The sequence below is a fragment of the Crinia signifera genome, chromosome 2, assembly GCF_055691185.1.
Source record: "Crinia signifera chromosome 2, ASM5569118v1, whole genome shotgun sequence".
Lineage (NCBI taxonomy): Eukaryota > Metazoa > Chordata > Amphibia > Anura > Myobatrachidae > Crinia > Crinia signifera.
The window spans coordinates 139,132,619-139,145,642 of record NC_139218.1 but is presented as its reverse complement, the minus strand read 5'-3'; the positions used below and the strand labels follow the sequence as shown (position 1 = coordinate 139,145,642).

Below are 13,024 nucleotides of genomic sequence, written 5' to 3'. Positions count from 1 at the left end.
ACATTGTAAGCACCCATTTGGGTGCTTAACATTGTATAAGCACCCATTAGGGTGCTTATACAATGTTTAATCGCATCGCATCGTATGCCATGTACAATGGCATACAATTTCAAAATTGTATGCTATCGTACGATATCGCATACCATCGTATGCGTTATGGTATGCGATGCGATGGGCGCCGCCAAAATACACAAGTACCGAATATTGCCCTTTCTTCTAATGGAGTGTAGACACACGGGGAGATTAGACACATTTCTAAGCGATCTGACCAGATCACTTACAAATGAAGCATGGATCGCTCCTTGTGTATGTCCCCTGGTGGTGAGCAGTCCAGCACGTTATCGCCTGGCTAGATTTATTTTTTACTGCATCCAGTATAAATCTAGTAATCGCCCATGTTCTCTCTATTGAGAACACTGGCAGTGACAGATTGCTCAGCACACATTGCAAGTGTATCGCTGGGTACTCTTTACCTAGAAGGGCGCCCATCGCGACCATCGAATGCACTAAAAATCGGGTGCGACGCGATGCCCGCGATGGCCGCGATTTCCCATAGGGACCAAAGTTAAAAATGAGATTGGACCCGATTTTAGTGTTCAATGCCTCAATGCCCGCGATTTTTACATGGGAAACAATGTTAAATGGGCCACAGAGCCCTAATAGTCACCGTGAAGTCTGAAATGGCCCCCACAATTGTTAACGCCACCCCACGATCAACGTGAACCCGAAGCGTGGCGAGCGCAGCGGTACGCGTCCTCCGACCTTTTCATGCCCTACTATCCACGTCTGCGTGGAGTTGAGAATAGAATAGTGTGGCGAGCCACCGAGGCCCGAAGCGTGGCGAGCGCAGCGAGCCCCGCGAGGGGACGCGGATACCTTCACAGTTATACGCGTCCCCTCGCGGGCTTCACAGGTGTCCGTGGCGAAAAGCGGACACCTGTGAAGCCCGCGAGGGGACGCGTTTACCTGTGAAGGTATCCGCGTCCCCTCGCGGCGCTCGCCACGCTTCGGGCTCGGTGGCTCGCTGCGCTCGCCACACTATTCTATTCTCAACTTCACGCCGACGTGGATAGTAGGGCATGAAAAGGTCGGAGGACGCGTACCACCGCCCCTCGCGGGCTCGCTGCGCTCGCCACGCTTCGGGTTCACGTTAATCGTGGGGTGGCGTTAACAATTGTGGGGGCCATTTCAGAGTTCACGGTGACTATTATGGCTCTGTGGCCCATTTAACATTGATTCCTATGGGCAAATCGCGGGCATTGAGGCATTTAACATTAAAATCGCGGTCAATCACCGTTTTTAACATTGATCCCTATGGGAAAATCGCGGTCATCGCGGGCACCCGTTTTTAATGTACCCGCGATGGCCGCGATTTTTTACCCCCGACGCCCGCGATTCCAATCGCAGGCGCCTTTCTAGGTAAAGAGTACCTATCGCTGTATGCTGAGCGATCTTTGCTTTACTAGATCGCTCAGCACAAAGCTCCTGTCACCCCGTTTTACCTTTTTGTATCTATAGTGACCTTTCTCAGGGATTGGAAACGTCATATCCGATTTTGTGGCTTCATCATTTACATAGAGCTTGTTTACTTCTGTAGATGTATAGATCATCCAAATAAAAACTGAAAACATACTTTAAGCACTGTTATGATTAGGAGCGTGTTTGTGCTGTGCAGTAGTTCTCGACTCCTACCCCTTTCACACTGCCAGCACTATCCCAGGTTATTGCATGTGAACGTGCAGCAACCTGGAATAATGTGCGGTGTTAAAGAACCCAGTTGAAATAAGCAGTGTCGAGACCTGGCATTTCAACCCAGGTATTGAGTAGGGTTCAACCTGCTAGTGGTGTAGTGTGAGTGGGTAAGCGCCGTGCGCCACCGTGGATGGACCAGTGTAATGTAAATGGGGTGCAAAATGTGTACATTAAGTTTTGTCATGTTTATGTATTGATATAGCTAGACCTGTCATCTGCTATCAGCCTTATTAAATAATAAAATGTGCTCACATATTTGAAGCTATGAGGGTATGCATTAGAATATTTATGTCCATAAAATGATCAATATTTATTTATTTTGTCTTTTGTTATCCCATAGGATGTTGACATTGTGATTTCTCCATGTCGTGGCTCTCAACCTGCAGCTACGACTCTGGAGGATTATGTTGACCACGTGCAGTCAGTGGTTGTCTATGCAATTAGTGGGGACCGTCTAAACTCTCAAGATGAGGAGGAGCTTACAGATATCAAGACCAAATACACACTGCCTGTGTTCTTTATTAAAACAACTCCTAAAGACAAATTAATAAGTGGTTCAGATAGCGGGCGATCAGCACTGCATGAGCAGCTGACAGAACTTGGATATCTAAAAAGAGGTTTATGTAGCTGCGGGGCAGCAGGGTCAGGTAGCCCAGCTCCCAATGTGCTTGTTGAACAATTTGAAAAGCTGCGTCAACTTGGTAGCTTCTCCCGGCAAGTGCTTCAGATGCACCTGGTTGATGCAGCAATGGTTCTTAACATGGTGCACAGCCGATGTTTAGACATCTTCATCAATAAGGCCTTTGACATGAGGCGAGATCTTCAAATTACTCCTAAGAGACTCGAGTACACACGCCAGAAGGAGAGCGAACTTTATGAATCTCTTATGCGGATTTCGGATCGTAAACAAGAAGAGTTAAAGGACATGATTGTGGAAACTCTTAACAGCATGAGAGAACAACTCCTTGAGGATGCCGCCAACATGGAGTTCAAAGGTGGATGTTTTGGGGCCTTCTGTATGTGGGATTTGTTATGCTTGATATTTAAGCGTGACAACTCGAGCACTGTAATGTAGGCACAAGTTTACAAGCTATAACTTCAGTGGTATCACAATAGCGATTTTTAAGGCCGAAGTCGCCTCAGTTAAGTCCTATGAATTATTAATAACTTAAAAGCTGTGTGGCATGACCTGTAGTAACCAAAGATTACAATTCATTAGTCAAGCTTGTTCCAGAATGATGAAATGGAAATTTTGTTTTGTTGTATATTACAGCACGTTAGTTCTGACATTGCCTTAAAGCAGGCAGTTGTTGAGATAGGATTACAGCTATAGTGTTGTCTGTAATCTTAACTACTTTCTTGCTATAGATGTTTGATCAATAACTAGATTGCACAAGTGTGTAACAAAAATGTAAACGTGACTTTTCCCTGTACAATACACAATTCTGATATGTAGCTTCAAACTTTTTTTTGGTACTTGTGTATTATCTGGGCGCCCGATTTTCTTCATCGCACCTAAAAATTGCGTTGCATCGCATACAATCATATTGCATGCGATGCAACGCGATTGACGCGATTTTTATATGTAAAGGCACCCAGATGCCTGTTTCATATGTGAAATGGCCCCCCAGATCCCATTTTTAATTGTATACCCACCCTGATGGCTAAATGCCCCCCAATGTTAACGTCACCCCACTATCAACGGCAACTCGAAGCGTGGCGAGCCCGCGAGGGGCGGCGGTACGCGTCCTCCGACCTTTTCATACCCCCACTATCCACGTCGGCGTGGAGTGGATTGTATATAGTGTGGCGAGCCACCGAGCCCGAAGCGTGGCGAGCGGACGCAAATTACATGTGAAGTAATACGCGTCCCCTCACGGGGGTTGCTGCGCTCTCCACGCTTCGGGCTCGCTGCGCTCGCCACACTATATAGAGTCACCTCCATGCTGACGTGGATAGTGGGGGTATAAAAAGGTCGGAGGACCCGTACCGCTGCCCCTCGCGGGCTCGCTGCGCTCGCCACGCTTCGAGTTGCCATTGATAGTGGGGTGGCGTTAACATTGGGGGCATTTAGCCATCAGGGTGGGTATACAATTAAAAATGGGGTCTGGGGGGCCATTTCACATATGAAACGGGCATCTGGGTGCCTGTACATATAGAAATGGGGGGCATTTAGCCCAAATCGCGTCGCATTGTATACCAAACAATGTGATGCAATCTTGACTTCAAGGGAAATCGCATGCTTTAGGTACTGGCATACAATTTCAACATCGGGTGCCCAGATAATACACAAGTACCCCCTTTTTTTTTTTTTTTATTCTTTTTTTGTGTGGTTTCCCCCCCCCCCCCCCCCCTCTACTCCTGGAGGTAAACTGGTGCCCTACATCTTTTTGCCGGGGGTGGTATAGCAGACCGACAGGATTCCGACAGTCATTAGCCTGAGGTCAGAGTCCTGACTGCCTGGAGTCACCACGCTGCGGGCACAGTGGCTCGCTACGCTCGCCACCTATTTCATTCTCCCTCCTATGGGGGAGAGTAGCCGATGGCCGCCAGGATTCCGAATATCGGGGTTTTAACAGTCTGTCACTCATCCGGCACCCCTTTTTGCCTGCCAATGTTACGAACTAGACAGAATTTTATAGCAGGGCTATTAGACATACTGCCCTCCCATCCTAAATAGCAAAACTGTAGGGCATTTTTGTATGTGCAGTTTAATGGCCACATGTTTACTATCCAGCCCTGGCTGATAGCATTAGGTAAACTGTATACAGCAAGCAATACAATGGATCACCTTAATGCTAGTAAAGTAAGTGGTAACTCTTGAATGATTTGTATTGAATATTCAGTTGTACTATGTAGTATGGGTTTTACAAAAGCATGTTGGCGTGTTATTTGGTGATTATAATGCAGTTTAATACAGTGGTTCCCAACCCTGGTCCTTAAGTACCCCCAACAGTGCACGTTTTCCAGGTCACCCGGCAGGTGCAATCATTTTTCAGACACATTTTAAAAGATCCACAGGTGGAACTAATTATGTCCCTTGTCATTCTTTGTGGGGACCTAAAAAACATGCACTGTTGGGGGTACTTGAGGACCAGGGTTGGGATCACCTGGTTTAATACAGACCTACTGTACCTACCCATCCTATGTAATGTAAGGACCTGCTTATTCTTTTCAGTTGATTAGCAGCTCTATTAGATTTATTGCCACTTTGGCCATGCTGGAGCCAATATTTAGTTCAATGGGTTAATGAAAAAGATCTAATAATGCAAGACAACTGACCACTGAAACGCAAAGGCAGCAATCTAACAATATTGTGGCTTCCTGCGCCTTATCAACACTCCATTACTGGGGTGTAATGGGAGCTGGTCTACGCCAGGTAAAAGTCTCTTCAAGTTGGACTTAAGCCTATCAAACTTTTCCCAGTAGTCTGACAATTTAATGGTGTGCATATTCTGTAATTTTCTAAATCAATGAAAAGTACAAAATGTAGAAAAAAAATTTGTTGACAAATATTTTCAAAATAATTTCTAACCTTAAAAATGCAAAACATACTTTGATTTGTCAAAAAAAGTTCATGCTATTTTTGCATTTTCCTTCATTAAATGCATCTTTTGCACATCGCTATGCTAATCAGATGCACAAGCAGCTTGCCTACATTCTGTATGTATTTGTGACTTTATCTGCATAAGTTTCCCAGCCAGTGTAGCATAATGATATGCAGATCACATCACACACAGAATATGGGAGTGCTGAAAATAACTGTATGGGTCATTGAGTCAACCTATTTCTGGTCGATATATGCATTGGGGCGACAACTGAAGTTCAATGGGGCTTAAGGTGGCCATACATACGCAGATTTATCTGCAGATCTGTCTGGTTGGAACAAAAACCTGGTTATGGATGAGAGCAAATGAGTTGACCATTTGCTCTCATCCATAGCTGGAAAACTGTCACTCATCCATAACCATGTTTTTGTTCCAACCAGCCAGATCTGCAGATAAATCTTACTAGTGTATGGGCACCTTTAGGTTGACATGGCTAAGGTTGAAAGTCAAAAGGTCGACATTACTTTTTCACCCTTTTTTTTTTTTTTTAAATGTCGACATGCAAGGCACTATGCTGGTGCTTCGCTGTGTTCAGCACACTATTTTTTCTCTCCTACCACGCCGTAGTGGATGGTAGGGCATGGAATACTGGCTGTCAACACATGTCAGCTCATGGAAAGCTCATGTTGACATTTTGACTCTCAACCCTTGCCATTGTCAACGTCATGCTTGTGTCGACCTTAGCCATGTTGACCTTTAGTGGTCGACCCAATGCATGGTAACCTAGTGACCATATACCCATTGTATCAGACTGTATAATGGTGCATTTGAGGGGAGGGAGGGGGAGGCAAAAATTACATGTACGGCATATTAATTATTTTGACAGATCAAAGTATATGATGTATTTTTACCTAATAATAGGTTTTTATTAAATGTAACAAATGTGCTCTAATTTTGTACTTTACATTTAAACATTGCCGAATTAAACTCGCCCAAATAAACAAGTTCTTTTTATGTGGACTTTGTAGAGCAGTTTGGGCCTGATTTTCAAACTTGGTTGTATCTGGATCCGACTTCTTAGCGGCAGCTCTTATTCAGAGCTGAAAGCTTCCGACGTTTAGTGAACTTGAGCCATGTTACGTTAGCTGACTTTGTAAAATGTCCAGTTTTTTGTGGAAAAATCAGACCCTTTACAAAATCGGACCAAAATCTGCTCCTGGCACATGTTTTACATGAAGACTAGACAAATGTTTTGGGCCCACAAAAGTAATTTCAGGCCAAAGTGGTCTGAGTGTGGGTCTACATTTGTAACCATTAAAGTACACGTTGGAAAAGCCATATGTTTTGAAACAAAGAAAATGGTCTGACAGAACAAAGGTGTGTTTTTATTTTTTTTTATTTTAAATGTGCTTTTATGTTTACAGCTACCAAATAATGGTGGGAAGGCATTTCAGATTGCGCAAATTGTGTGCCCTTGTAGGTATTCTTTCCACGTAGACACACAAACCTTATTATTATTATTATTATTATTATTATTTTTTTTAACCTAACGCAATATTTTAAAAAAGGTACACATTTCAGCCTGCTTTAATAGAAGTGCTCTTTTACCATTTGTTCAGATATTTCCATCCCACAGAATGGAGAGCCTCTTGGAGCACAAGAGGTAAAAAACTGCATCTTTCAGATCAAAGAGCTAATCATATCACGGCTCAACCAAGCTGTAGTGAACAAACTCATCAGTTCGGTGGATTATCTACGGGAAAGTTTTGTTGGCACACTAGAGAGGTGTCTACGTAGCCTAGAGATGTCCCAGAGAGAGTCCTCTTCACACATAACCAGCAACCACCTAAAACAGGTGAGAAACGAGCATCTTCCATTAGAATTAAAAGCAGTTTCCAAGGTTGTGGTGGCTGTGTTCTATGTTACTAAGTTCTGTAATAGGTTATCACTTTGAAAACTGATGTGTAACTTGTATTTTTGTCAGATATTGAATGCTGCGTATCATGTGGAGGTGACTTTTAATTCTGGATCCACAGTCACGAGGATGGTTTGGGAGCAGATTGTTCAGGTGAGATCTTGGTTTAGGGCAGTGATGGCTAGCCTTGACACTCCAGCTGTTAAACTACACATCCCAGGATGCCCTGCATCAGTTATAGCATGGCCAAATAGCAAAACTGTAGCAGGGCATGCTGGGATGTGTAGTTCAACATCTGGAGTGTCAAGAGGTTAGCCATCACTGCTTTAGGGCAACATAGAGATGCATGTGTGCATAGATTGTAGCTCATGAAACCCCGTGAGAAATGACAAATGTATTCAAGACATGCCCATACTTGCCTACCTGACCCTCTCCATGAGGGAGAAAATGCTCTGCTCCTGGACTTCCCTGGTAATGTAGGATAGCCATCACCTGTGGGGAGCTAGGTAATTCATAAGAAAGGTGTTTCACCACAGGTAATGGCAATCCTGCATTACCAGGGAAGTCCAGGAACAGAGCATTTTCTCTCTCATGGAAAGGGTCAGGTAGGCAAGTATGGTCATGCCTTGACCATCAGCACTTGTAAATATGTTAAATAATTACTGATTAGCATGAAACGCACAGCCCCGATTGTATTTTATTTTAAAAAACCCAGCTGGTTGCCAGGAAATGTTTCTGTCTAAAGGGGTGTGCACACAATGAGATTTGGGCAGGCAATTTTGGCTAGATCATAAAAATCGCCTAGCAAGTTAGCCAGAATCATGTACACTGCAGGTGATAGCAATGTGTGGCCCTGCCGCATCTCTATCGCCCTGCGAAATGGACAGTATAGTCAAGGCCAAATACACACGTAGTCAACATCGTGCCAATTTTGACAACGATTTTGCGAAGCCAATATCGCACAATATGTATACGGCTCAACTGCAAAATCCCGGCTTATTGCTCTTGAACGCGCAGCAACAAAGGGTTTTGCTTCATCTTAAAGGGACAGGACAAGTGACCTATTAATGCATGGTGTGTTTTTATCATGAACAAAAAAGTAATGTTCGTTTACACATTACTGCTCACTTGGGAAAATTACATTTGACTACAAGGCTTCGCTGTTGCCCTGATTTATCTAGAATTAACATGTATTTAATTTCATGTAGTTGCATGCTTCTTTTCCTAGAACTGAATATTTCAGTTTATTTTAAGAAATAGCCTGATTTCTGTGGTGAACGCAAACACTGTCACTGATGCAATGTGGTACACAGCGGATCTGTACAAATTTTTCTGAATTAGTCGACAGTGTCTAGACAGTTAATAGGTCGACATACACACAGTTGACTCTAAGGGTACTGGGTTTATTTGTGTGCCCATGTGACACCTGAGCACTCTCAAATGCCATGATTTGGGCCAGGTGCCTCGCTGCACTCCACACACTTCACCATTTTCAATCGGAATCCATTTGGATGGTAAAACATGAAAGTCCAATAACTGAAATTCAAGAAAAATGCATGTTAATAATTTGTCGATTTAGTTGCCTTTGCTTATTGTCATATTGACTGTCTATTTAGACATTGCTGACCTATCATCCGGATACACATTATACAGTACAAAAGTATGTGCTCACATACTTTTAGTACTGTCTTCTGATCGCATCGCATGCAAATCACGTGCAAAACGCATGCAATGCGATCCAGCCCATAACTGGTGCAATAATCGCACAGTGTATGGGGCACCTTTAGTTAAAAAATCATTGTATATAATCAGGCCCAGAGTGCGCATCGGCAGGACCTAAAACTTAATTTTTTGTTGCTGCTTCCTCTGTTGCCGCTGCTGCGGTGTCACCTCGGCGGAGTGCCAGCACCCAGAGACGGGGGACGCTGTTAGGGTACAGGCCGCATCGCCCAGCGGTTGCCTAGCAACCAGGGGACGCCAGGTGGCGTGCGCTCGGTTTCCTGATGATTAGTTAATACTGGGGCCGGTCTGGTGGCGGCGGCAGCTGATTAGCCAGTTTAACACTTTTAAGGGAGCTGGCCTAGTACAGCCCCGCCGGTGATATTGTTGCTTGCAGTATGTCTGGAGCACGCTGCAGTCTAGGTCCTGTCTTGGTCTTATCTTGGTCCTGTCTGGGTCATGTCCTGGTATTGTCCTGATCCAGTCCAGCTTTGGTCCTGTCTTGGTCCGTTCCTGTCCTGTCCTGGTCAGAGTTGCTGTCATCCAGTCCTGCCAGTTCCTGGCCTGCGCTATTCCATCCTGTGCTGCTGGGGTTCGTAGTCTGGTCACGCAAGTGCTCCAGTGGAGCCTGGTTCTGTTACTTTCTTTCTTTGTTATGGTGGGCAAGCTGCCCTTTATCCTTGGTTCTAGTTACTGTCTTGGTCCAGCTCTCCTAGGTACACAGAGGCCCACGGTTGTGGGATTACGCCGGTTTCAGGGTACCGTCAGTTTTGGTGTATCCTATATTTGTGTTGGCGTGTTTTTGTTTGGTGGTACCCCAGTCCTTTGGTGACTGTGACTGGGTCACGCTCCCATACAAAATGGCCTGGTGCCATCAGGTGTTCCTTCCAGATAGCGCAACTTAGATTAGATCTCCTCTTGGCTCGATCTCTGGCGGTCATTGTAGACTTGTCATTGCATAAGACCTGTCTGCATCGGGGTTGGTGCAGGCTTAACTCGCTCCTTTGACCACGGCGACTACAGGAGAAGCCTAGCAATCCACAGTCTACGGTCACCTGGCGAGAAGGTCACTAGTCAGTGTAGGGTGCGCATTGGCCGTCCCGGCTGAGGGCTCTGCCCACCACCACTTGACGCACCCGCCACGTTACAGCACAAACTTTGTGACGTTGGGGTTTCTTCATTTGTGCTTCCATACAGAGTTAGACCTAGAATTGGCACATAGGGGTTTATTCTAGTTCACTGGCAAAGGCACAATCATTCTCTAATGGACAAAACCATATGCACAGCAGGTGAGGCTGATGTAACATGTGCAGAGAGAGTTAGATTAGGGTGTTTTATTGTTTCTGTGCAGGGTAAATACTGGCTGCTTTTGTTTTTACACTGCAACATAGATATCAGTATGAAGTATAAACCCCACCCAAATGTAATTCTCTCTGCACATGTTACATCAGCCCCACCTGCAGTGCATATGGTTTTGTCCATTAGAGAGTGATTGTGCATTTGCGAGTGAACTTGAATAACCCCCATAGTCTGGCTGGCACCCCTGTATAGGGCATTTTGACTCCATGGTGACCAGTTACTAGTTCTCATAGGGCCATGCATTAAGGCACAGTTTTCATTCATTTGTTTGTATAACATACTGTAGTAGAGAACACCTTATGAATAATAATGTTTTTGCTCTTAGATTATACAGCGTATTACATGGGTAAGTCCCCCTGCTATAACCCCAGAGTGGAAACGAAAGGTGGCCCAGGATGCTATAGAAAGTTTGAGTGCGTCCAAGCTTGCGAAGAGCATCTGCAGTCAATTTTACAAGCGTCTTAAGAGCTCACATGAAGCATTTGCTGCATCCCTCAAGCAGGTGAGTTTGCATATATTTTCAGAAAACATTTTTGTTGGGACTGTTTTAAAGCACATTAAAAAAAATACTTCCTCTATCATCTGATCTGGGGACACTTTTGATTCATATATTAATACTATGAGGTGTATTCAGTACTGTGGTGAGGGGGGTTTGTATGGCAGGATGGCTCATTTTCGACGAGTAAAAGCCATCCTTGCCGTCCAACACCCTCGCCATATTCAATATGTTCCTCTAAATCCTCGCCGTCAGAGGACGGAGAGGATCCCCTTTAAATGGCGAGGTTTGCCACAAATGAAGCGAGTCTGCTGCATTTTGTGGCGAGGCTCGCCATTTCCACCTCTCTGAAAGGGAACTACCAAAGGCAAGTTAAGGGGAGGCAGTTGAATATTCGGACGGCTTGCTATCGTCATAGCTCCCCGTCATAGGTCCCGGTCAGAGCATTGAATACCACCCTATCCCACGCTAAACCTCTCACCTTCACTGGAAACCTCAGTCTTTTATTAAATGTCTCAGGAAAGGCTTGCTGTTGGGTAAGTCTTCCTGATTACAGGACTCCATTCACCCCGGAGCAGGATCTTAGCTTGTGGTAGGAGGAAGCCACCTTGCTTGATTATCAGCTGTTGGAAGGGTCACAGAGTCTCTTCGCACAGTGCCTGGATTTTCAGAGCCTGCATTGGTCACACTTCTGATCTCCTCATAACTGTAAGCATATGGTAGTGCAGCTGAAGATCTGCATAACGCTGGGCCACAGGGTAGTTCATATCCCACTGTGCAGTGACAGTCCTAATCTTTTGCAGAAAGCTCCCCCTTTTCCTTTCCATCCCTCAATAGTGGAAAATAGGTGACTCTTTCCTCCCAGGCACCCAACCTAAACCCTGATTTCCATAAGGACATACCTGTAGCTAGTCCCTCAGGGAAACCCCTATGCATTTGTAACCTAGAACATAACCTTTTATAATATTTATTCTGCGGAAAAGAAGCTTGCATCTCAGGTTTAGGTCTGCCAAATCAGGTCTGCCAAATCCCAATCTTGTCCCCGATTATAAATGAACCTGGTTTTCTGTCTGAATTTGTCTTTAGCTAGCTTTATCCTCATTATTAAGGAATCCTTTGTCTTTTCTTTTGCCCCTGCACTTTCCTGAGTATGGATCATTGGGTTGACCCCATATGGTCAACATGGTATGTGTTGACTGGGTCAAAAGGTGGTAATAGGCCCACCTTTAAAAAAAAAATTGACACAAAAAAAAAAAAAATTATGAAAACTAATTAAAGCAACATGAACCCCGTCCTTCGCTTGCCATACTCCAGGCAAGGTGCTTCACTATGCTCGGCACAGGTTATTATTCAGTTTTATTCTATAGGGATGGTAAATGCTAAAAAAAGTTTAAAACCTTCTCATCCGAATGAACCGGTCACCTTTTTACATGTTGACCTATTGCCAATGTCCACCATATGGGGTTGACCTATCTTCCATATTCCCAAATCCCTACATCTTTCAGTTAAACATTTAAAAACAAATCAGTTGTGTAACCTAGAATGTATAATTGCTCATTCACTGCTGCAAATTATTCACCTCACATGACCTTCAGGCATTTTAATGGCATGAGTGAAAGATCACTCATTCCAGTGGAATTAAACATTTCTGGGCATTGAAACTGGGTAACCTCATTAGATTAATTGCATTTTTTCGTCGGCAATGAACTTGCATTTTCAGTCTCTTACAATAAAAGCTATTTCAATTGAGACATACAACATGTTCTCTTCCCCCTCAGGCATTCTGGTCTTTTACACTCATGGTTTTATTTGCTTTTCATTTTATTTTATTTAGCTTGAGGTTGGTCATTCTGGCAGGCTTGAGAAAACTGAAGATCTTTGGCTGAAGGTTCGTAAAGACCATGCACCACGCCTGGCAAAGTTGTCGTTGGAGAGTAGGTCTCTGCAGGATGTCTTATTACATGGTAAGAGGTAGTTAACTTTTAATTAATATACTCAGAGTACTTTATAAAATGTCCTTCATAATGCAGTGCAGGGGTGGGGAACCTTTTGGGGTCCAAGGGCCGTTTGCGTTGGGACATAATGCCTTGGGGGCCATTTAAAAAAAAAAAACTTACCAATCGCCTCGCGGCAGCGGTGTGTGTGGTACGGCGGCTGTGCAGGGAGTCTGATACAGGGGAAATCTCATGAGAGGTCGGTAGCTCTTGCAAGATTTCCCCTGCACTTGCCGCCCTG

At 44.5% G+C, this 13,024-nt stretch overlaps 1 protein-coding gene across 1 annotated transcript in view; it reads left to right on the top strand.

Annotated features, from left to right (window-relative positions):
- DSTYK (dual serine/threonine and tyrosine protein kinase) overlaps positions 1 to 13,024 on the top strand; it is a 79,034-nt gene that overhangs the window by 45,366 nt on the left and 20,644 nt on the right. The window contains exons 3-7 of the mRNA XM_083172990.1: positions 2,093 to 2,747; positions 6,920 to 7,155; positions 7,285 to 7,368; positions 10,619 to 10,795; positions 12,624 to 12,753. Of these exons, the coding sequence (XP_083029116.1) occupies positions 2,093 to 2,747; positions 6,920 to 7,155; positions 7,285 to 7,368; positions 10,619 to 10,795; positions 12,624 to 12,753 (1,282 nt within the window). The remainder of the gene's footprint in view (positions 1 to 2,092; positions 2,748 to 6,919; positions 7,156 to 7,284; positions 7,369 to 10,618; positions 10,796 to 12,623; positions 12,754 to 13,024) is intronic.